General features: G+C 47.3%; 1 protein-coding gene across 1 annotated transcript; it reads right to left on the reverse strand.

Moving 5' to 3' along the window:
• Nucleotides 1–291: 291 nt before the first annotated feature.
• Nucleotides 292–24,758, reverse strand: SNAP29 (synaptosome associated protein 29). The gene is made up of 5 exons (XM_019710166.2): nt 24,148–24,758; nt 14,698–14,894; nt 10,654–10,739; nt 8,654–8,752; nt 292–3,552 (listed from the first exon to the last, which is right to left on the reverse strand). Exons 1-5 carry the CDS (start codon nt 24,379–24,381, stop codon nt 3,395–3,397), a joined length of 774 nt encoding a protein of 257 aa, XP_019565725.2. The 5' UTR covers nt 24,382–24,758; the 3' UTR covers nt 292–3,394.
• Nucleotides 24,759–24,766: the final 8 nt, after the last annotated feature.

Consider the following 24,766-nt stretch of genomic DNA (forward strand, 5'->3'; position numbering starts at 1 on the left):
GGATGCTTTTGTGCTATGGTCGTGTAGTTGTGACAGACCATTTGGCCTATGAGCCTGAACATTTACTCTCTGGCCCTTTACAGTTTGCTGAGCCCTGATCTAGACTGTTCTGCAGGGGGGCAGGGAGGCAACAGACAGATTGACACAGTACTCTGACGGATGAGATGAGGGTTTCAAGAAGGAAGCTGGTTCACAGGACTAAACGTGGCAGGGAGGGCCAAACGCAGGAAGACTCAACATGGAGGAGCCCCCTCCACCAGTTCTTTGAAAATGACTATGTAGGAGACAGGATTTGATTAAAAACTTCACATTTTATTTTATGGAATATGGTTGTTGAATTGAAGGCATGGAGCGTAAGAGCTGTTCTGACACAAACTCTGAACAAAAAGCCCACCCTCCCACAAGCACTTATAATAACTAGATCATTCCACACACAAAACATTTCACTCATCAGCACTGAAGATGAACAACACTGGTAACTTTAAAAATTCTGCAGAAAAGGCCTACATAGGCAAAGTATACGATTTTTATTAAATCAGTAGTGTACATTTAAAATTACACATTCACAAAGTTAGAGAAATTAAAATGCACTTACGAGTATGTTTTTTTTTCCTTGCCGCCTGAGTTAAACTCAGGTCTCCTTTCCTACAGAATGCAAAAGAAGACATCCACGAGGGAACCCCACTGCAATGTTACACATCATTAGATGTCAGAAATAGTTTCCTCTGGAGGAGAATGCACTTATTTTTAAGCTAGTAGCACACTTCATATATAACAAACCTAAAGGTTAGAAAAGCCACTTTTTTGAAGGCACAGATTGTTTCCACCTCGACTGTGAAAATAAAAATCTGTCTTGTGGGCCCTAATGGCGAAGGACGGGCTCGCTGGTCTTGTCTGTCCTACCAAAGCCCACCCCACAGCCACGCCCAGCCTGGCACCTCTGAGTAGCTCCAGGAGAGGTGTCTAGTCCAGAGGGTAGGATGTTTTGTTTTTGATCATCACCATCATGTGGGAAGATTCTGGGGGCTCCTCAGGTCTTCCTTTGTTCTCTGAAAATGCAGCCACTTTGCTTTATAGGGTAGAACCAGTAAATGGTCCTTGGTGGGCGTAGGAGCAGGATTAAAGACCCAGCAGAAAGAAACTGCTGGCTAGCCTGTGGCGAGGCCTTAGATTTAGAGCATCTGAACAAGAACAAAATAAGAGATAAAGCCTTCTAATATGTCAGAAGAAGACAAATTTCTAAGAAAGTGAGGGTAACTCTCCTTCCATACAGTTGGGGTTAAAAAAAGTGGGGGAGGTGATTGACTTCATCAATTCAACAAGACAGTAAAGGTACATAAAATAAGGTGCTACTTTGCTTCAAGTCAGTTAAATCACTAATCCCATTATGTTAATGAAAGGCTGCTGAAGAGAGTGGGTGGTAGTGGGTGGCCTTCCCAGTATCTATTTGAAGAAAAAAAAGTTTGGGTCTGAGATATAATGACTAATCCCCATGGGTCTATATAGGCCTGATGCTGATAAGCAGAGTTATCATGACATACAGGGGGGAAGGTGTTAGAGAGGAAAAAACAAACAATTAGAATGAGTGGAAATGTATACACTGGCTGCTCTGCCCTCTGGCTTCATGCTTTCTGAGCAGCCATTTTGCTGAAAGCCCTGTGAATTGTTTACATTGGGGTGGGTATATGTTTAAAATTTTTCCTTTTACCAGTTATCAAGAGAATAATCACGATGAGCTCATCTAATAAACAAATTATCTAATTTGATTACCTATAATGACATCCTGGGATAGTCACCATAAAGTGGATCAGACCCCCTGAGGTGGCTGCAACTTGACAGAAAGCGTCTGCCGATGGAAGCTGTCAGTATTTTTAGGAAGCTCATGTATTATGGGATGGAACTTTTACAAATGAATTGTTACATAAATACGGCTGCTTTGCTGCAGCACTCTAAAGAAGTTTCCTTTGCTTTAAGGGACTTTTGTTTATAGGCTACAGAATGGAAGTGAAGGTCACACAGTCAGTGCCATGTTCAAGGTGAAAGACACTGTTATGTTCAAGTTTCTGACCTGTTGTATTAAAATCAGTCCCTTTCACCATCTTCAAAATATTTTCATTAATTTGCTTTTTTAAAAGACAAGGGTCTCATGGCTTCAATTATTTTGTTGGAGGTCCCAATACACAGAAATCCACTTAACTATGGAAATCAATTGTAATGAATGCTTTTAAGTGATTCTTTCTGTAAAATTAAAGAACGGGGCCAGTTAAAATGATATTTGGCCTTTCTCTTAGCCAAATCCTTCTATACAAAGTCAGCATCATTTTTGGAGTTCCAGTCCTGAACCTGGGTGGCAGACAACCAAGTGCTGAGTCAAGTCACCTTGTAAGACGTGCAAGGAGAATGCGTGGGCACCCTGGATGGGTGAAGAGACACGGGCCCTGCATGAACACTGCTATACCTGTGGCCTGCTCAGGGAGAGGCCCAGAGAGTAGAAGGCTCAGCTCAGTGCAGGAAGACTACAGCTTGGCCATGTGTGTGTGATGCTCCATTCTTCTCTCTATAATAAGGGCTCCCAACTGGCCAGCCAGGCAGCCTTGAGCCAGTGGAGTATCTGCTACTAACCACGGACAGAGAGTCAGAGACGAGGGCGCACAGGGAAGAAGGGCTCACCCAATTCCCTACTGTTTCCAGTCATCACAGTGAGCAGGGCTGGTCTGAACCCCTTCTACTAAAATGCACGCCAAGGATGGAGGCCAGGGGAAGAGGTGACATCTGTCAACAAAACAGCAAAGAATGCCGACATCTTCTATTCTTGAATCTCACACTGATCCTTTTCTAGAAGGTTGAGAGAATCACGATGTGCTCAGAGTGTGTGTGTGTGTGTGTGTGTGTGTGTGTGTGTGTGTGTGTGTGTGTGGCGATGAGGTATCATGACTAAACGAGTGTGGAAAGGAAGGACCCTCACCCACAAACATCTGGCTCACAGGGTCCCTTAGCACTTTGACTCACTGTAAGGCCTAGGAATGACATATACAGCGAACAGGGATTGAAATTCTGCCCCCATCTTTCCACATGCTCATTAAAGTGAGAAATGCAACTTTTTCTTCTCTTTCCAGCATAGTAATAATCAAAGGCCTAGGATATTCCGGGGCAGGCTACTGTGCTCAGACCAAAATTCTAAGCTTTCAGTTTAAAGAACTGGAAGAGGGGCTGGCTCTCAGAAACTGGGAAGCACACTTCCTTATAACAAAAAAATCTCTTAAAACCCACTCTATCGTAACATTTGCAGACATGTTAAATTACATACTAAAATAATAAATGAAATTTCTTGGGAGTTTAAAAGAAGATCTTTCGAATCTTTTCATCACAACGGAGTAGAAATCCTTGTCCGTCTTTAAAGTTGTCGAACTTTTTTTTCTGTGCTTTTTATATTGACATCTAAGTTGTCCACTTTGGTTGTGAGGCGGGAAATAATGTCATCTTGCTCTTCAATTTCCGTCTGCATCCCCAGGGCTATGCCCTTCAGCCGGCCTAGTCCCACGGACAGCTCATCTGTGGGAGAGGAAAAGGACATGTAAACAGTGACAGGGAACTGCTTCTTGTTCCCTCCAGGTACTCAGAGACATTTAGATTACCGAGTCCTCTTCCTCAAAAAATAGGCTAACCTCCAGGGCGTTGGTTACATTTTCCAAAATACGGGCAAGTGAAAAGAAAATCAATTTACTCAGTAAAAAGTAGTACGTGCTTAATGTAAATGCCACTTGTCCCCCCCACTGCCCACCCAAAATAACCACTGTTAATATGATGGTGTTTGTCCTGCCAGTGTTTTTGAAAACTGCATATAGATGTACATTAATTTTTCAGCGGCTTTTGAACCCTCTAGTAGGTTGCTGCAAATTGAAAGATCAGGTAGTACTCATGGAAAAGAGTACAGAAGGGCCTGGAAACATGTTCCCTTCCTAGACCCCATGGTAAGTATCTAGCAGAGGTATGCCGGTTACTAACAGCCAGACCCACTGGTCTGCTCTTCAGAAGCAAAAACCCCACATTAGTGGGCAGTGCCTGCTTTCCGTCCTTCCCTCTCCAGCTCCCTAAAACTAGATCAAACACAGATCTGGGGTGGCAAATATGAGGACCTACGTTTGGAAACATGTCAGAGAGACACACCTGGGAAGACCTGACCAACAGGAGCCCCTGTATCCAGGCTGCTTCAGCCCCCGCCTTAGAGAAGGCTGCACCCCCTTGGTCCATGCTGCTAGTGGCAGGAGAAAGGGGGGCTGTGTCCCTGCCCTGCCACCTGTGGTGCTCTGCCAGAAAACACATGAACTACAGATGCACAGATGGACCCAAATGCTGTGAGGTCCCTTTACCTGTGCTATGAAAATTCACATTTTCCCACATTTCTTCTTCACTCGTGACTAATTCCAGATCCACAAACAACACATTGATGCTCTGAATGTTCTGGGGCACGACAGTTAGCTTGCATGTCCCAAAACTGGGCTGGCACCATGCCCTTCGCTGACTCTGTGGTCAGGAAGAAGGCAGTGGCCTCTGCACAAATTGGGTGTCCAGATCCCGACAGCCCAGGGTCCCCATGTAAAAAGGAGTGAAGTATGGAAAGTGCTGGGTTCCTTCAGAGATGCCAGCTGGTGGAGCCCCAGGTAACTGTGGAGGACACTGCTTCTGGAAAAGGTTTAGCTAGGTTCTATCAGTCTTGTTGAAATTCAAGCTCAAACATAAGGAAAGCTCCATTTCCACCCAGGGGAAGTATAACATTGGGGGAAATCAAGGCCAATTCCACCGGCCTGACTGCAAACCCATTTTTGTTCTGAGTGCAAATGTGGACCCTGCTCCTTAGGTGAGCTCCATCCTGCCCAGGACACGGACCACAGCTGAGGGGAGCCTCTGGGAGCCCCCTGGTGCCAGTTTCCTTCTGAGCTCATTCTCTAATTTCCTCAGGAGACTTTTCCACTGCTGGTAATAAAGATTTTCCTTCTGTTTCAAAAATTGTAAAAATCAACCTCACGTTCGTTTTTAAGACAAACAATGTCTATAAGATTCTATTCCCTGACGTACTCTGTGGCCAGCCTTAGGAGTATGTGAAAAGCTTATTTGGCACAGATGACATAAAGAGAACTGACAGTGAGTGGGGGGAAGAGACATGCGGGGGGACTCTGGGACCCCCTGATGGGGCTGTGCCAACTGCAAAGAGGAGTCTTGACTTGATTCTGTCTGGGTGAACAATAAAGCCTCTTGCCCAGGTTTTGTGTGCGTGCGTGCGTGCGTGCGTGCGTGCGTGCGTGTGTGTGTGTGTGTGTGCGTGCAGTAGGGGGCATTCCCAGAGCTGCTTTCTGCCCCTTTGCTAAGAACAGCAGGACAGGAAAGAGTCAGAGGGAAGAGAGATGAGGTAGTGCTTCATAAGCCTTCTTACTGCTAAATTAAAGATAAAACACTAAGTGAAAAAAGGTCAGAATATAGAAATACTGGCATTGATACCACAGATCTAAACTGGATCAATGAAAACAAAACAATCTTCAGCCCTATGTTTCTTGAGTTTCTTGAAACCCATGACTATGAAGAATAAAACCTGAGTCACTCTTGGCCTCGAGAAGCTTGTCAGCAGCTGGGACAGCAAAGAATAGCTACACTGAGAGAGAAAGTGTGATAAAGTAAAGCCACCAGGCAAGGCAGAGCTGTCAGGGGGCGCCTGCACTAGTCCGAGACAGGGAGGGCGTGGTAAAAAGGGAAGAGCAAACCTGCCAGGGCAGCCAGTGTCAGCAGGGCCTGGAGGCCGACATCTGGAGTTTCCCCGTTCCACCCAGCCCTCCTCTACGCCACGCTGCAAGTCCTCATGCCAACTGCACACCCTCAGCCTCTAAGGGTGGGCTGGACATTCTGAATTCTGTACCCTCTGTAGGTCTCTCTCCTTCCTCTCGAGAAACCTACGGTGGGGAGGACGGAAGGCTTTCAATCCCCTTTGTGTCTCTGGAGTGGTCAGATCGGCAGACGCACCTTCTTCTGCCTGAAGTCTTTGGCTCCGGGGCAGAGTCCAGGGGACAGAAGCATTGCACGGCTGTCTGGGGCTTCCCTGGGCTCTGGGGGCAAAGGGCAGGTGGAGTCTGGTATGGAAGCTGCCAGGGTGAGAAGCTTGCTGAGATGGGCCCTCTGCCTCGTAGCCGTGCAGGCCTAGTGCTGCCATTCACACCAAGGGTAGGAGTGGTGAGCTGTGGGCAGTGGAATTACAGTTCTTTTATTTATTTGTTCTTGCTTATGGCTGTTCTCTAAAACAACCGCCTTATTTCTGTGAAGATTTCTTTTCATGTTTAAAAGGAAGGTTCCCTGACTATAATTCCCTTTCTAGTAATCTAGCTACAAAATGTGGCCAAACATTTCTTCACTGGGATGGACAGAGGATTATTTGCCGTCGCAAACTACTGAACAGCAGGGGATGGAACTGCTAAAGTGCTCTTCAAAGAAATTTTAGGAAAAAAGGTTCAGGAAAGTAGTCAAGATCTAAGTGAAAAAGCAGGGGATACGGCCATAAAAAAGCATGAAATCTTACCATTTGCAACAACATGGATGGAGCTTGAGAACATAATGCTAAGTGAAATAAGTCAGACTGAGAAAGACAAATACTGTTATGATCTCACTTATACGTGGAATCTAAAGAACAGAATAAATGAGCAAACAAAACAGAAACAGGCTCAGATATAGGGAAAAAAAACCCTGTTGGTTGCTAGATGGGAGGGGGGAGAAGGTAAAGAGATTAGAAAGTGCAAATTAGTAGATATAATATAGTTACGGGGATACGAAATACAATATGGGAAATATAATCAACAATTTGTAAAGCGTATGTAAGGTGCCAGATGGGCACTGGACTTATCAGGGGGATCACATCATAGACGGTGTAGATGCCCGACCACTGTGTTGTCCAACTGAAGCTGAAGTAGAATAATACTGTATGTCAACTGTAATTACTTATATACATACATATATATAAATATGTGTGTATATATAGTCGTGGGAGGTGGTGTTTAGCATAAAGAAGACAGTCAATGGTATTGTAACAGTTACATAAGATGTCAGAGAGGTTGTAGCTTGGGGGAATGGAGCTTATCACTTTGTGAGGGGTATAAACGTCTAACTATTATGTTGCTTTGTACACCTGAAACTAAAACAAACAAACAAACAACAGGGGATACAGAAATGTGTATACTGAATGATCCCCAGGACATCTGACACTGTAGACATATGCGCACATATATAAATGAAAATAGAAGGAATGGCACCAAAATCAGTGGCTACTGTTAGGAGGAATATGGGTATTAATTTCCTCGTGGCACTTACCTAACTTCAGAACTTTCTACAATGAATCTATGCACTCAGAAATGAAGGCAAATGTTACTGAAAAGAAAAAGGGTATAGATTTCCCTAACGTGCTGTCCATGCCACTCACTCAGGGCTGCTGGAAAGGGTGCTACTCTGGGTGAACCAAGGAAGGGGCCCACATTGTGTCCCCTCTTGCCTGTGCACCGACACCCAATATGCATCTTCATGGGGTTCAGGTTTGTCTCCCAAACCTTTAGAGCAGGGAACATTTGACTTTTTGTTTCACTCATTTTGCTGTCTCCTAATGAGGGTGGAAGACTGACGAGCAACCCAGGCAGCCCTGGGGGAGGTCCCTGTTCACAGAGCAAAGGTCAGAGGAGGCAGTGCTGTCTCACACATCACCAAGAATCAGCTCATGGGAGCTGCTCACAGGTCAACTCCACTGTCCGCACACAGGGCACTCCTCCACTTGAACTTCAAGTAACTGACTTCGCTCCCTTCATTCAAAGAATGATCACTGAGTGCTTGCCTGCTAGGTCCTGGGTGTGAAGGGGTGACAAACTGACATATTCCTGGGTTCCCAGAAATGTATAGTCTGGTTAGGAAGACATCAGATAAGCCACTGCAGTAGAAACAATAGGGTGTTCTGAGACAAGAGGCAGCCACATTAAAGCAAGGTTCACAGCCTAAGAAGGACCCAGCCTGCAAAGACCGAGAGGAAGGACACGCTAGGAAGATGGGGCAGAGAGGTAGGAAAAAACCGGGAGCCACAAAGTGAGGAGGGCAGGAGGGGTAGAGAGGCAGGCAGGGGCCAGAGGCCAGGGCAAGGGACCTGGACTGTAAGGGAACTGCTGTGTGGTCAGTGTGCTGCAATGGCCACACAAGCCCCGGCTCTTAGAAGGCCCGGCAGTTTCCCACGTTTGATGGTGTTGCTCATGTACCCCTCCCCCAGCCCGGAGAGGCAGATTTTGTTCCCGAGCCTGGTTCACAGGGGAAGAAACAAGGGCTCCGGATGCCACGTGGAAGGATGAAGCAAGCAGGGTCCTGGCTGCACTGTACGGCCCCTCAGGGACTCCTGGTCCCTGCTGATGTCACGATCTAGATGAAAGGTAGGGATGGAGAGAAGCAGACCCCAGAGAGGGAGAGGGTGAGATTGACACAACTCATGTTGGAGCTGACATGTGAGGGAGAGGGAGATGCCACAGTTTTGGTCCTGAGAGCCTGGGTGCCTACTGGAGTTACTGGTTGGCTCGGCATGAGGTGCCTGTAAGACAAGTGTCTCAAGTAAGGGGTCTGCAGAGGGAGGTGTAACTTCCAGTCTTACCTAGGTTGTTGTCAATCTTCTGGTGATAGGCCCGAAGGTGTGGGTTCTTCGGGTAAGCCTCGGTACTCACAGCAGAACTGGCTCCTCCAGAGACAGAGTCTGCGTGTAGAAACACCAGGAGAACAGTTAACTTCCTGTCTCTCGAAATGTTGCTTCACCAAATTAATTTTAATCTGGAAAATGGGTGGTAGGAATAAGGTGGTTGGTTCTGAGGCCATTCGAAGAGATGAGTGTGGGAACGGATCACACGCGGGGGGTGGGCAGGAGTACTGGGCAAGCTGGTGTGGGAGGGAGAGACATTTCCTTGGGGGCAGGCAGCCCTTTGGAGATCAAAGACCTTGAACCTAAGGGTCACCTGGTCCGACCCTGGCACACAAGCTCAGGAAAGAGAAAGAGATGCACACAGGTGCATACAAGTAACACTACGGCAGAACTGCAATAATACACAACCACAAGGGTTCACTGACAAGGTCTAAAAGACAAGGTCTAAAAATGAAAATTCTTATGTTACAGAAATGGGATGATGGGTGATTCCTGTTTTTCTTTTGAAATTTCTAGACTGTCTTTACACTTGAAAAAAACAAGGAAACAAGAAATGTTACATAATGGACATTTGCCCCAAGAAATAAATCCTCCTTGAACTTCAGTTTCTAAATGCCTGTCTGTTATCTGTTTACAGCTTTTGGGGAAACATCCCTTTCAGACTTAGTGTATTTCCTCTAGCACAACCTACTGAAGCCATTCTACACGTGGTGTCATTTTTTTTAAAAACCGTTTAACATACACCACACAAATGAAAACTGCCTTTAATTCCTTAAAATCATGCCTTTGGAGTGTAGGGCTCCTACTCCACTTCTTCAGGGTGTGAGGAGCTCGGGTTTTTTCCCCCCAGGTTTATATATTTCAGTTTTCTCTCACTTCCTCCTGTGGTTTTCACTTTTCCATACCGACCGGTGTTGATCTTAGTCTTTCTTGAACCCCAGCTCTTCCTCCATCAGACCTCTCCTTAGTTGTGTCAACCATGACAGTGGTGGGTTCCAGAGCTTCCGGGGTACATGCTTTCCTCGAAGGCAGCACAGAAAGCATTTGACTTCTGGAGTCCTTCAAAGTGCCTGGCTTTCTAGGGGTCTACAGAAGCTCCCAGGAGGCCTAAATTTCTTTCCAGGTAAGGGATGCTTCTCGGCCTGTCATTTGATGTTAACGGGATAATTTGACACAAAACATTCTGTCTTGCACACCTTGTCCATGTTGCTGATTCTCCATCTACTCAGGCCTGGGGGCTGTATTAGTCTCCTGCTGCTGCTGTAACAAACATCCTTCAGTTCTGGAGGTCCGAAGTCCAACACGGGTCTCACTCGGCTAAGATCAAGGTGTCAACAAGGTTGCGTTCCTTCTGGAGGCTCTTGGGGAGAATCCAATTCCTAGCCTTTTCCAGCTTCTAGAGGTCACCTGCATTCCTCAGCAGGTGGCCCCTTCCTCCAGCTTCAAGCCAGCAGCATAGCATCTTCAATCTCTCACTCTGACACTTCCTCTTCTGCTTCCCTTTCCACTTAGAAAGGACCTTTGTGATCACACTGGGTCCAGATGGATAACCCCGTATAATCTCCCCACCTCAAGGTCAGCTGATCAGTAACCACAATTCCCTTTTTGCCATATAAGCTAACATATTCACAGGGTCTGTGGATTAGGACGTGGACAACTTTGGGGGGCCATTTTTCTACTTACCAGGTTTTCCTGCAGTTGGCTTTTCACTACCGAAAGAACTCAGGGTTACATGGGATAGGCTCATTTCCAATGGGACGCAGGCTCCCACTTCGTTATTCCACCTTCCATGGTAACACACACCTCCAGCTCCCTGAGAGCGGTGCATCCCTTCACCCAGCATGTGGGATGACCGCAGCTGGAGACCCAACTGTCTCCCACCCACTCAGGGCCAACACCAAATCCAGAGGTCTCCCCATAGAAAGCGAATGTGAATGGGAGCACAGGTCCCCACTAACCTGAGTCATTCAGCTTCCTGAGGTTTGGGTGACTGGCTTGGTACTGTGCCTCCTGTTCTTTACTTGTACTTATAGCTTCTTTCAACCTTTGGATACAAGTTAACAAGACAACTTTTAGGAAGGAAAACCATCTGTGGCAGTACAGCCCGTCTTCTCAAGTAATGCCTGCGTGAGACAATCAAATGCCTCCTTTGACCACAGCAGGGATCCACCAGCACCTCCTGAGACCCGCTGGCCACACACGTGGCGATCTGAGACCCCTGCTTCAGAAGCACAGCATCTGCTTAGGTGGCCCTCCCTCAGGAAAATGAGGATCCTAACACCAGGTGGAAAAGCATATGAAACAAACAATGGGTCCTTTAGACCGGGGGTCAGCAAACTTTGACCCACAGGCCAAATCCAGCCCGACAACCTGTTTCTATATGGCCACGAGGGGAAGGGCCTTCAGAGACGTCCACTGGCAATCGATCGATTCAATGATAGGGGACACTAACTTTGAACCTCAGTTAAGAATTTCATTCTTGTTAGTAGATCTATATTACAAAAAAGTGTACTCAATCATTATTTTCCTATTTTGATTTTTGTCACTAAAAATGTTGCGTTTTTTTTTTGTCTCTTATTATATAAAAGTCTCTACAAAATACCTTTGATTTTGTTTCCTGGCCTGTAAAGCCTAGTTTGCCAGCTCCAACTGTAGACAAGGACTTCCCTCAGCGACTCAGAGATACTCAGACTGCACCTGACACCCCACTGAACCCCCACAGGTGTGGGACGTGCCCCTGAAGCTGGGCCTTCCACACAGGCAGCCTGACTACTTCATCGGCCAAGCTGGGCTCCTCAGTTACTCTCCATTTTCGCCCTTCCCCTGCACAGCTCCATGCTCAGTAATCCATGCAAACAAAAGTCCTCTTGACTCCTGATGTCCCCCCAAAACCCGGCCCCTCCTGCCCTGCCTCTTTACCCTTAGAGATTAGTCCGTCGCCTTTCCAATCCTTAACCCCAGGATGCCGGGCATCTTTCTAACATAACCTTGACATGTCCTTCTCCAGGTAACGTCTTCAATGGCTCCCTGCCCATTAGGACCAAGCCGGGGCTCTGTCGGGATAATGGTTTTGCAGGCCCCTAGTGCTTCAGCAACGTGTAGAATAGAGCAGAGCTTTCAGAAATCTGTGGATTTCGTTACTCAGAAGCAGTGACTGAAGATCTAGAAGACACAGCTTGTTTCTTCAAGCACGTCTGAGAGCCTCATGTGCTGCTGGCCTGGGTGTAGGCAGGAGACGCACGGCTTCGGAGCCTGCCTGGCCACCACCCGGCCCGCACACCTCAAAACAGACTTTTTTCTGTGTGCTCTTATGCACACAGTAATAATGCATGATAAAAACTTGGTTTCTCTGTGAAAAATGGCTCCCCCAAAGAAAGCCGATTCTCGGGACAGTGACAGAAGTAATAAGAAAGGGAAGAAGTCCAAGAGAGTAGTAGCTCTTGGTCAGAAACCAAGTTTTGAATAAGAGTTTCAGGTTTAGTGGTTAAATCTATGACCTGAATGGATCCCCCCTGAGCTTTAAATGGAAATGAGAGCAAGAAGCTTATGAAACGTTGTCAGCAAGAACAAAAATGGTTTAGCAGGAGAGAAATAAAACTTTAGAGACGGCCCAAGGGTTTGTGCGTTAAGGACGTACACAGGACTCGACAGAAGTTTGATCAGGAAAAAGTTATTTTAAAAGCTTTTAAAAGACAAATATTCCTGTATTTATGGATTAAGGGTTTTAATAGGATCACAAAAGTTTTACTCACTATATATTGCATTTTGTAGAAGCAATTATACATCGTAGTGATTTTTCAAAATTTAGGGATTAAGAGCTCACAGGCCATGCCTTAATACCAAGGGCCCCCCGTTCTGAAACAGTCAATACCCTCCATTGCCATGGCCTTTCCGGTGCCCTGACTGCCATGGGTCTGTCCCCTTCCTCCTCCTTCAACTGGCAGGGTCCCACGCAACACTGGCTCCACGCAAAAGGTCACCTCCTCACTTCCTAGGGCCAAGCTTCCCCCCCTTTGAGCACCCACTGCATCAGTGACCTAGCTCCTGCAGCTCGTCTCCTAGCCACAGAAACGGGCCTGCAGAGAGAGCGTGGGCGCTGAGAAGTCATGAAGGAAGGAAGCCACGCAACGCCAGTGGGGCAGCCTCTCCTACATAGCTGCACAGATCCGCTTCCACACACAGTTGAACGAGAGTGAGTTGCTTCATTTAAAAGTTTTGTTTCGCTGCATTTAGTAAATGATGGCAAGAATTCTACAGCTGACCGGGGGCAGAAGGCTTGATGAGATACATGACACATAGGGCACCAAGAAACCCACCTCACCGAAATATTAGGTTGGTGCAAAAGTAATTGCGGTTTTTACAATTGTTTTCAACCTTTTAAACTGCAATGACCTTTGCACCAACCTAATAACTCTGGCTGCCTCACTACTGGGACACTTGTTGGGAAAGCCTTGAGTTTTCAAGATACTCAAAAAAAATAAGTTGCCCCGGGAGCCCCAGGAACTTAACAGCTTTTATAGCATGATAAGGGCTGTGGAGGTCCCATGAGTCCCAAGAAGAAGTTTTTGGGAAGAGGCATGAGGACACAGGGAAGTGCCAATCACAAACTCGCCAGCTTCCCACTTCTCCAAAGGCTGGCTCTTCTGCTGAGGTCATGCGAGGTGGATGTCCCAGTCCAAAGCAAGGGGATATCTGAACTTCCTATGGTAATTACACAGCCAAAAACGAGGACACAAATCATCTTTCTGAGTGCATATTGAAAAAAAACCAAACCACTCCAGGTAGGGGAAAAGAGTGACAAGATATTTGAAAGCAGGGTCAAGTTGGACAATTGGGGTGAATGGTGATTACGGCTGAGCCAAAAACAACAACAAACAACCCCTCATAACCTTGGCTAGTAGTGTATGCATAGGAAGCAGCTCCTGGGCGCCCCACTAACCACCTGCTCCCTTTTCTACCGTTTCATCTTCGTAAGTGCCAATAACTTCACCTGTCTGTCCTTTCTGCTGCCACCACCAGTCCCTTTGCCTACATTCGTTTCTCCCCAGTCCCACTATGTGCTGGAAACAGTTTCCTAATTTCTTCCCCACTGAACCCTACTTTCTGATCCACGTGGTTGCCACACTGGTGTATATAAATGTAAACAGTCATTGGCTCTCCACTTAAGATGTGTGCACTTTACTGTACGTTGGTTATGTATGTTAATAAATACCTCTAAAGAATAGCTCTGTATTTCAGAATTAAGAGAGAGACACACAGAGAGAAAAATGGTTATAAAACCTGTGTAATAGCATTCATTACATCAAATATTTTTCTGGGTTAAATGGAAGCAGCAGGCTATAAAACCAAATAAATACTCTGGTGACAATCATGAAAACACTGAATAAGGGGGAAAAACTAAATTTGAAGTTTTTGAGTTATGGTAGGTAAGGTGCAGACTTCCTGTAACATGGCTACCTTGTTTTTTACAATAAAAAACAGACAACAATCTGAGATATGAATAATAGTAATCTATTTTAGCAGAAACTCAATTTTTATTTTTGAACACGTGGTATTTAAATATCTAGCCAAAACTTTTGGGGAAAATAATCTCTAACATTAAAATGAAAACCAAATGGCAAATTGGATTAGATGCGGAAAAGTTCACTATAAGGACTTTTTAAAGCAAAAATTTTGTGAAGTGAGTCACATTTGTACTGATGAAGCTTTCCGAGGTGAACAATCTCTTTCAATTTACTGGGGTCACAGTTACTGGAGCAGTAATTTACTGAAGACCCAACTGATGCAGAATTTGCAGACTGGGTGTCAAAACAAATGAAGGTAATCAGGAGTGCTGGCGAAACGTTCGCTTCAAATTGCTTGCAGATGAATCCCTCCCAGTGAGAAACTTACAGGGTTCTTGGATCCCTTTAAGGCACTAGAAGTGGCCTGAGAGTCGTGACCATTTGCACCAAACCCTGCTTTCTGCTACTTCATATCCAGACAGCTGAAGACTCACTTACCTGATGTTGGGCTGGGGGCTGAGGGTGTCATTCTGTTCGAGTGGGGTTTCTGCTGGTTTAGGTTTGAAGTAATTGACGAACCCCCCAAACACACTCTTAATGCTGTTAATGTGCTTCTGGCTGATCTTTAAATCTTGATCCATCTTGTCCACCATCTTCTCCGTGCGTTCTAAGACTCCTCGCTGACGGACAAGCTCCTGGGGAGCACGAGAGATGACAGATGGCATTATATATTTTTGTAATTCTCCCTTTACCTGTAGAGGGCCACACACAGCAGGCTCTTCATAAACCCGCAGTGAGCATACACAGGGACAGACACTGTCATTTGTAAGGGGCGCGCTATCCTTTCCGACAACACACTCCGTTGTCTTCCCCTCCCCGCCCCACCTCTACTTGCTTGTTTTCTAATTTGCTCGAGTCCTTTTCCCTTCCTGCCCATATGAGGTTGGCTCACAAAACCACGTTAGATGGACAAAGTGTGCTTGGAGGGGTCAGACTGCAGGGTCTCCACTGGCAGCAGACCTGCTGTAGCCCTTCCCTGGCCCTGTTAACTCTTACTGGCTTTGACCTGGCACTGTGCCATGGACTATGGTTTTGTATTTTCTCTTTTCAGGTATGGGAGTTCCCATTGAGCCATCGGAGCCACCTGGCCCTACTCATGTCTTTAAACTCTATTTTGTAGAATAGATGCTGAGGTCCTTTCTGGGCCCTATTAATGTCTGATTCCAGCTCATCCATAGTTTCAGTGACCTTGTCACAAGGCCTTTGCACATGCTATGTTCTCCGCCTAGAATGCTCCTCATCCAGATACTTGTATGACTCCATTCCTCACTCAATTTGGGCCGTGACTCAGAGGCCACTTCCCTGAACACCTTCTCTAAAGCAGAACTTCTCTTTTCACCCTCAACCCTCCACTCTCTATCCTCAATGGGCTTTAGTTTAGTTTCACATTCTTTACAGCACATAAGCTCCATGAGGCAGGGACCTACTTTGCACACTGCTTTGTCTCAAGTGCCTCACTCACAAGGTGCTGCTCACTGTAAATTTGCCAAATGAGTACATGAGTGACACTCCGTGGCCATGGGGACAGCTTAGACCTTATTCCCCAAGAACTGATGTTTCTGGTTGTGGATGTGAACTCACCACCAAAGCATCACTTTCCTTTATTTGTGCCAAACTTGCTTCAGCCTCTATTTCAGGCCATTCCAGCCTGTACCCTCCCTTGTGATCTGCCTTTCCAGCCAGAAGACTCCCAAGCCCCTCAAGCTTTTCTTCTGCTACCTCATGACACAGCCTCTGCCCTCAGCTGCCTTCCTCTCAATCTTCTACTCTTGCATCTACCTGTGGCTCAGCAATTTTATTAACTGTTGTGCAAATAATCTTTAGAGATATTCTCTTCTGATACCTAAAAACAAGGTCATGAACAATTTAAACAAACGTCCTGGAAATTTGAAGGATAAAAACGAAACTACCAACAATGGGCTTAAGAACCCATTTCATATATAAATGTGTGAAGAGACGGTTTTTAGGACATTTAGAGCCCCAACTGTGCAACTTGAGTTCTTAATGTTTAGTGGATGAAATTTAAAAACATAATGTATAGACAAAAAACTAAAACACTAGTTGAACTTACTATTAAATTCTGTTTAACTCTTGTTGGAAAACAACTTAGAACTGCTGAGCTTTACAGCTTTGAGCATTTAAGTGTTTTTCACCAGTTCATGAGAAATGTCTGAAGAAACCATCAGGCTTTTTCAAGTAAAAAGAAAAATGTTTCCTGGACTATGTTCTTCAATTTGTCAAGCAAATCTTGTAAGGGTTAATTCTCAGGGACAAAAAAAATCTGCTAATTTATCTGGAGTTTCTACTTCTTCCAACACTTTAGTTTGTCATCTTCATGTCCATTCTGAGGTAAGTCTTTTCTGGAACAAGGGAGAGCTATAAATTAGAATTAAAATGATTTTCTCCAGCATTCACGTGTTTGAGTCGATATATTTCTTTCTTTTTTTTTTTTAGATTTTTTTTATTTTTTTATTGGGGAAGGGGAACAGGACTTTATTGGGGAACAGTGTGCACTTCCAGGACTTTTTTCTCCAAGTCAAGTTGTTGTCCTTTCAAGCTTAGTTGTGGAGGGTTCTGTTCAGCTTCAAGTTGTTGTTCTTTCAGTCTTAGTTGTGGAGGGTGCAGCTCAGTTCCAGGTCCAGTTGCTGTTGCTAGTTGCAGGGGGCACAGCCCACCATCCCTTGCGGGAGTCGAACCGGCAACCTTGTGGTTGAGAGGACGTGCTCCAACCAACTAAGCCATCCGGGAGCTCAGCGGCAGCTCAGCTCAAGGTGCCGTGTTCAATTTTAGTTGCAGGGGGCGGAGCCCACCATCCCTTGTGGGAGTCGAGGAATTGAACTGGCAACCTTGTGGTTGAGAGCCCACTGGCCCATGTGGGAATCGAACCGGCAGCCTTCGGAGTTAGGAGCACAGAGCTCTAACCGCCTGAGCCACCGGGCCGGCCCTGAGTCGATATATTTCTAATAGTCCAGTCCCACCCAGCGTATTTCACACACCGCATAAAACAGAAGAATTCGAAGCCGGAGAGGCATGTACGGCAGTGAGGGGTGGGATGATGGCCAGAGCCCTGCTGTCCACCAGGAGGCAGGTCCTCGGCTTCCCGGGCAGCGAGCTCTTCCATCACGGCTTGGCTTGTCTCACAAACCTCTTGCCCTCCCATCTCAGCCTCTCCATCGCAATTTGGAGAATCACAGCAGTAACAAGTAGCTGATAAAACCTTCCTCAATTCACAGTGAGCTTTTATTTTTTGCTGTTCACAAGTGACACAGTCTCTCAAACTCTGAGTCTGTGTCACCGTGCTGACTTGGTAAGGAAACCAAACGTCTGATTTAGATGTTAGATGGGAGTGGCTTGCCCTGCTGTGATGCTGGAAGGCCAAGACTTGGATGCTGGTGTCTGGACGTTTCTGTGAGCTGGAAGCTGGTGTTTACCGGAGGTGAACTGCTGGTCAGAGGAGGAACTTCTGCTAAAATCCTTGCTCGGGGGCAGAGGAAAGGACTGGACTCCATGTGCCTGTGACCTAGTTTTAACCAACAAGGAAGAAGGACTTGGCAGAGGAAATACCAGAAGTGCCAGGACAGAAAGGATAGGCCAGGCAGGCCCTGCACCCCAGCCATGACCAAGGCAGGGCTCAAATGCTCCTGGTCCCCAGGCATGCTCCCGTCCCCCAGAAAGGGGCCATGTCACTTCTTCTCCATTGGTTCCTGTGAGAATGTGTGGTCGTAGAAGAGGTCAGGGGGGCTGTGAGCTCTGCAAAGTGCCCTCAGGATAAAGGGCACCCACACAAAGTACCTGGCTCAGGTGTTAGCATTACAGGTCCTTCCCCCTTTCCCTTGAGCCCCAAAAGGAATTTTTTAAAGTGAAACTGGACAAGACAGTCAGATAAAAAAATCTGGCTGGCTGGTGGCGCAATGCTGAGGGACAACACAGAGACAGGGAGTGTCTCAATTCTTCTTTGGCTGTGGCTTTCTGTCAAGCATAGGCATTTCTGATAGAACAAAGGGAAGTAGAAAAAGGTGAAAACCTGGTAGGGCGTACACTGCCCGATGTGAGGTGACACACGCCAGATGGAGTATGTGCAAGGCCCTGTGAGGACACGAAGACATCAGGGAATCATGGCTGCCAGAGTGCTCTCTGAAAACACACACACAATGACAGATGCTGCAAGACACCTGCCAATAGGTATTAACGAGTACCCACTCTCTCTCTGCCAGGCTGTTCCAGGTGCGTGGGATTCAGGGGTGAACTAAGCAACCCCAAATCTCTGCCCTGATGGAACAGTCCAGCGGAGGGCATGATGAGGGCAGTTAAATCTGATTTTTTGTTTGCTGACAACACTGCAGTTCTGGAAATCTGAAAAAGGAAGTTGGGTCCTTGCTTCACTGAGCGTCCAGTCTCTCAGGAGAGACAGAAAGAAAGCCATCATACATGCAAACGAGATCAAAGCTCTGCCAGGGTTAAGCCTCTTGCAAGGACTCCTGGCCTGGTTTAAGGAGGGGGTCAGGGAGGCTCCCCAATGGGGTGAGAAATGGAAAGCTGAGAAGTCCGAGTCAAAAGGTCAGGGTAGGGCAAGAGCATTCAGGCAGAGGGAGCAGCTGCTGCAGCGCCCCGGGGCGACAGGGCCAGCTGGGGGAACTGAGAGAGGAAGGAGGACAGTGTGCGGTGAGCATGAAGGGGAACAGGCGGGGGGCCTGGCAGGACCCAGCGGGGATCACCAAAGGGGCGGAGTTCTGGCCTTCAGAGGGCAGTCGTGACCACCAGACCCCAACCTCAATGCATCGCCAAGGCCTCGGAATGTCAGACAGGTCTGAGTCTTCCCTGACTGATCCATGCCCCGAGTTCCTGAGGAAAAGGTGTCAGTACTAAGTCTCTCACACTGAGCTGGCAATTAAACTCGGGTATCAATTGGTAAGTAGGCAGAAGTCAATTTGGAGTCAAAAAGCTGAATCTAGAAACTTGAAATGTATCTTCATTACGTAGCTCTTCCTCCAACAGAACGTGCACAAGCACTGGCAGGACGCATGGGCACGTGTGGAGCATGCGCAGACCGGCTCTGTGTCACTGCAGAAGCACGTGACAGTAGCATGGAGTGATTCAGAAACACAAACTGAGGCTTGAGTTGCACAACAAAACACCAAGGGCAAAGGTGGTAATGCTGGTGCCCCTCACCGTGTGTGTGCAGGCTGACCCGGGCCCAGAAGGACTAACTCGGCCGGCCTGGGTTGTCCACATCCTGTACATTCCAAGGAAAAGCCTTGTCCGGTGCCTTGCCCTTGAAACACCCTGATAAAAATGTCTTTGTTTACTGAGTCCTTAGGCCACGCCAGATCGTTCATGCTAACATGCTATGTATGACGGAGTCCTTGGGCCACACTTTGACTGATGGAGGGGCTGGAGACTAAGGACAGCCAGGTAGCGCTGTAGGCATGGCTGACCCCAGTAAAATCTCTGGACCCCCAGGCTTGGGTGAGATTCTTTGGCCGGCAATACTCTGCGTGTTGTACATCCTTGCTGGGGAAGTTTATGTTGTCCACACAACTCCATTGGGAGAGAACAACTAGAAGCTTGCACTTGGTCTCTCCGGGACTCCATCCTATGAGCCTTTTTGTTTGAGGATTTTAATCTGTATCCTTTCACTGTAAGAAACCAGAACCGTGAGTATACCCGTTTTGCCGAGTTCTGTGAGTCCTTAGGAATCACTGAACCTGAGGGTGCACTTGGGGACCCTCAAACAATACCTCCAACAGCACTTCCCACTCTCAGAACCACTAACTCAGAGGCAGAAGGCTGGAGAGCAGACACCCCCTAGGCTTCCCACCACATATGACCTGGTCAGCAAAGCAAGGTCCCTCAGGACAACATGGCAGCCATAAGAGGACATCCCAGGAAGAAGCAGCACATATGGCCAGATGCCACAACTCTGGTGTGGGATGTCCGACTTATCGGAACCGTAACAACTCATCCTCACAAGGTGTCTTGTTACAGCTAAAGAGCCAGCAAGTCTGCTTGGGATTCCAGAACTTTCCAAAAATCAAATTTAATCATTGATAATTTATGAAAAGTAAATCCAGAACAGACCTATTGGTAAACATGTGTTCCAATGACATTAATCTATCACAATCCCTTACACATGGTAGAAATGGCCTGAAATGCCTAAGGAGGCATTTTCGGGTCATCAGGAGGGGGATTTTATCCAGAGTCACAAAGCTCAATGATTCTTCCCACCTCAATCTCTCGTCCACATCCAATCAATCCTCTGCTCCCTCTTCTGCTTTTTCCTTCCCTTCCTCAGGTCATTTATTCACCTGGTAACTACTTGGGGAGCACCTAGTTACATAAAGGATACTGTGCTGAGAAGTATAGGGCAGAAAGTTGAGCAAGAGACTGCGCCTCCTCCATAGCTGACATTTAGAAATCTACTGGGGAATTACTTTACCTAGCAGATGTCTTCCCCCTCCATCTGCTTTGGTATCAGGACACGGTTGTGCTATGAATTCTGGCCACATCAGAACCATCACAGGCTGCCTTGGAGGGGAGGCTCTGGTCAGTATTTCCCCTCATTTGGAATGGGGAAGGTTCTGGTCCAAGACCAGTTTCCCAGAGAATGAGGGCACCACCCTAAGTTACGGAGACACCATGAATAGATGGCTGTGATGGCCCCTTTTCCTGGGCGAGGAGGGTGTTGTCCTCTCATCCACTTCTCTGAACTAAATGCCCATGTGGCTTCGGTGACTGCCGAGTCCTGGAAAGACACTGAGAAAGTGAGTGCGGCCCCTGCACGAGATGGTGTGCAGGACGTCCCGACTGGGGCCACTGAGTGCGTCATGTTGGAATCCTATTGAAGACCACGCCCTTTCCACTGATGTTACAGTGCCAGCTGCTCAGGCCCCAGTCTAACATCTGTTGTTGGACTCCCCTGAACTGAGATCCCAGGCCCCACAAAACTTCACTGCAGCATGTTCAGCTCCCTGCCCGAGGGGATGAGACGTGCCCTGGACAGGCAAGTCTCCTCGGCCAAGGTGGTGAAAGGGTGTACAAAAACTGTGTCCAAGCAGGACACAAACAGGCTCACCCAAAGGTGCAAATGACTCAAATGCCCACCGTTAGGGGACTAGCTACATAAACAGAACCCACTCATTCAATGGAATATGGCATAGCCTAAAAAAAAAAAAAAAGGCAATGTGTTATATGTTCCTATCAAATAACTCCAATCCTATTAAGCAATGTGCAGATTTGAATGTATAGGATGTTTCTGCTTAAGTTAAAATTTAAAAAAAAAAGGAAAAAGACTATAAGTATGCTTTTGTACACAGACCATCTCTACAGTAACACTGAAGGAACTGATGGTAAGTGGCTGCTGTGGGGCGGAGAGTGGGGAAGACTTCATAGCCTTCTGTATGTTTTAAATTTTGAACCGTGTGACTAGATTAGAGCTTCACAAAAATTAAACCTTAGAAAAAGAAAAATAAATCACACTTGCAAAACAGAAGAGCTGAGTGGCCCACAAGACTATGGTTCTGGGACTGTGCTTACCAGGCCAGCTGGGTGAAACCTGCTCTGTCCTTTCCACTTCTCCTCTGTCCTTTGGCGGTCATGACCTGTGGCTAGTCTTTGTGAGAAACTAATCTTGCCAGGTTTCACAGCAGGGTAGCTTTCCTTTGCTAGAGGTGACTTGACTAAGTAATGTTCTTCCTTCTGCCAAGCTGGGACTGAATTATGACCTTCCCAACCCAATATTATTTGTAAACTCCATCCTCTCTAAAAACCTGTCATGTTTTGGCATGTTTCATGGTGTTGGGTATCTCGCAGGCAGCAATCTAAGTTGGGAGGTGAGCAACTGACACAGGTCTGCTGGGAGCCGCCCCGTGCACTGAGTGGCAGGAAGAGCTCACTTGTCCCACCCCCCACTGCCACTCCGAGGGGAATGAAAGAGTGGTAAGAGCGATCCAAAGACAGTTTGGAAAGTATGGGGTAGAATAGGGCAGAGGTGCTGACCATTCCTGCCTCCAATAATTGCCAACTGACTCAATCCTGGAAAAATTCAACACGTAATTATGTTAGTGAGAGAGCCTGTCACCTGCCCAGTCATGATCATAATGTACCACTCACACCAACAGCAGCTTGGCCCAGGGCCAAGCATCACAGGCCTGAGGTGCTCGCAGTCCCCACTACATAGAGAAGGACCTCTGGGGGCAGCATGGGACATGTCAACACAATCTGTAAGAAACAACTCACATCTACTCTGTTTTTGGCGCTCTCTTTATTTATTTATTATTTATTTAGTTAGTTAGTTATGGGATTAGTTAATTATGCGATTATTTAGTTAGTTAGTTAGTTATGAGAACAGACCTTCCCTCTGACTGGGAAAGGCTCCCAAGCTGCCTCCTCCAGGCCCTTAACCAGTCCCATCCTGTGCATCGCTTTCCTGCTCAGGAGCCCAGGAGCTCCGGCGCTGGGATGGTGCCTTTGCATTGCTCCTCTCTTCCTTGGGAACATCCCTCCTCTGCCTCACTCCTCTTGTCTAACCTTAGCCTGAAAAGCCAAGTTTATCCTTGGCCATGACACCTAACTTTGTATCATTCTTATTTCCTACTTCATTTGTTCTCATTGGTTCCAAAGGTGTCTTTTCAAACAGTTCATAGTTGGCTTCCTTGGCCCTGGGACACTCAATCAAGTGACCCCTCCACCAGGGTCCTAGGACCTCAGGTAATCCTCCCAAAACGAAGTCAACACTTTCCATTTAGACTCGAACATTGGAATCCAGTAGATTTGACATGTAAGAACTACAAGCTAAACGTCAACAAGGCTAAGGATGGGAAGATGGGCCGATGAGGGATACTGCAACGGGGAGAAGTAGGGAGGGAAAATCACCCAGGAAGGGGGCAATGGGGAAATCATGGAGGTGATTATTTGAGAAATTAATCAATATACCTCAAAACTGTCCAAGACCATAAGTGATCAGGTCAGAATGAACTTCGCCAGAGAAACGAATTACAAGGAGACTCACGGAGGAAGCCAACACTTTAGCTTCCAGCACTACATTTCAAAGCTACATATGCGTAAGATTAATTATTCTTAGCTGACATGTCAATAACCTACTGTTACAGTTTTTAACACTTAAAAACAAATGCCCACACGAAATCACTTCATTAGTCATCTGAGGACAGAATGTGGTGCCTAAAAAAGAATAATCCTCACTTAAGGTCCTACTCTGAAAACTTCTATGCATGGAAAGAACTGGCAAAGGTGAATTGGAGCAATGGACTGTCCCAACCACACACTGTCTCTTTAGATCTTTGATAGGATTTGAGAAGCAAGGCCCTAGACTCCACCGAACTCGGGCTCTGGCTTACTCAGCAAGGTCCAGGAAGACAAGACCTCAACATCTCTAGTGCAAAGAGGAGAAGTGGTCAGTGATGGGAAAGAACTCAAGGCCCATTTGCTCTGATGTGTCAGACACCAGCACCCACACAGTCCTCATCCATCCTGGGTCACTCAGGGAAGAACGGCTGAAGCCCTGAGGCCAGGATTCTGATGAGGACATTATGTAAAGGAAACAGATCCTCCACTTCCCTAACCTGTGCTCGGCTGTTCAGAATTTTTACCTACATGGACAGTAGAGTGGAGTGTACCTTTCAACTAGGAGTAGAAAAAAAAAGAATCAACTAAACACACGAATGGCAAGGAAGAGTCTCCGGATGTAAACTGCCTCTCAAGTACTCAAAAGGCACGTCTCTCTACATAGTTGACAAATTGTTACAAATCATCAAGTCACTCAAGTACAAGAACCTATTCTAGACAATTTGAGAATTCCCCGAAGATCGCGAACAAACATATTTTGAACCCGTGTGACAATGCAGGTTCAGCCCAGCCATGTTCCAGACTCACCTCGGAAGAGGCGACCCCGACCTTCTCGGACTCATACATGAGGGACAGGGACCTGCTAGTGCTGGCGGCCGTGGCCTCGGCCCTGCGCATCACCTCCTGCCGCAGGTACTGCTGTCTGTCCGCGGGCGCGCCAGGCCCGTCGAGGTCGCGGGCGTCCTTCCACGGGGTTGGCGAGGCGCTCTCATCCTCCGCGTCGTCATCGAACGGGTTGTAACTTTTGGAGTAGGCCGACATGTTGCCGGCGCTCGGCTCGCTCTGGGCAAGAGCAGGAGGTGCGCAGGCGAGGCAAGGAACGGCCTTTCACGGCCCGCAGGGGTCCAGGCCGCCTTCCCGAACACCGCGAAGCGCCCGCCGCTCGGCCCCACAGAGCCGCCGACCTCCGTCCCACGCACCGTTCCGCCAGTAGACCCTGCGGTCGCAGCGCGAGCTTCTTCCGCCCGTCGTCACTGGGCGACCCCGCCTCCGGAGCCGACCATCATGCCCAACGGCTCGGGGGGGACCACTCCCTGCGCGCTTGGCCGCGGCCAACCGCACGGGCTTCTCCCCCCCTCCAGCCGTGGGACTGCCCCGCGGCCCCGCCCCTGCCAGTTTCCGCAACACAGTGGTCACGTGGCGGGGA

Source organism: Rhinolophus sinicus, linkage group LG16 (genome assembly GCF_036562045.2).
Source record: "Rhinolophus sinicus isolate RSC01 linkage group LG16, ASM3656204v1, whole genome shotgun sequence".
Taxonomy (NCBI): Eukaryota; Metazoa; Chordata; class Mammalia; order Chiroptera; family Rhinolophidae; genus Rhinolophus; species Rhinolophus sinicus.

Coding starts and splice junctions, on each gene's coding strand:
- SNAP29 (XM_019710166.2), bottom strand. CDS start 24,381: ATGTCGGCCTACTCCAAAAGTTACAACCCGTTCGATGACGACGCGGAG. Junction 14,895..24,147: donor TCGGGGTCGCCTCTTCCGAG/GTGAGTCTGGAA, acceptor CGTGCTCCCCAG/GAGCTTGTCCGTCAGCGAGG. Junction 3,553..8,653: donor GAAGATTGACAACAACCTAG/GTAAGACTGGAA, acceptor CCTCTCCCACAG/ATGAGCTGTCCGTGGGACTA.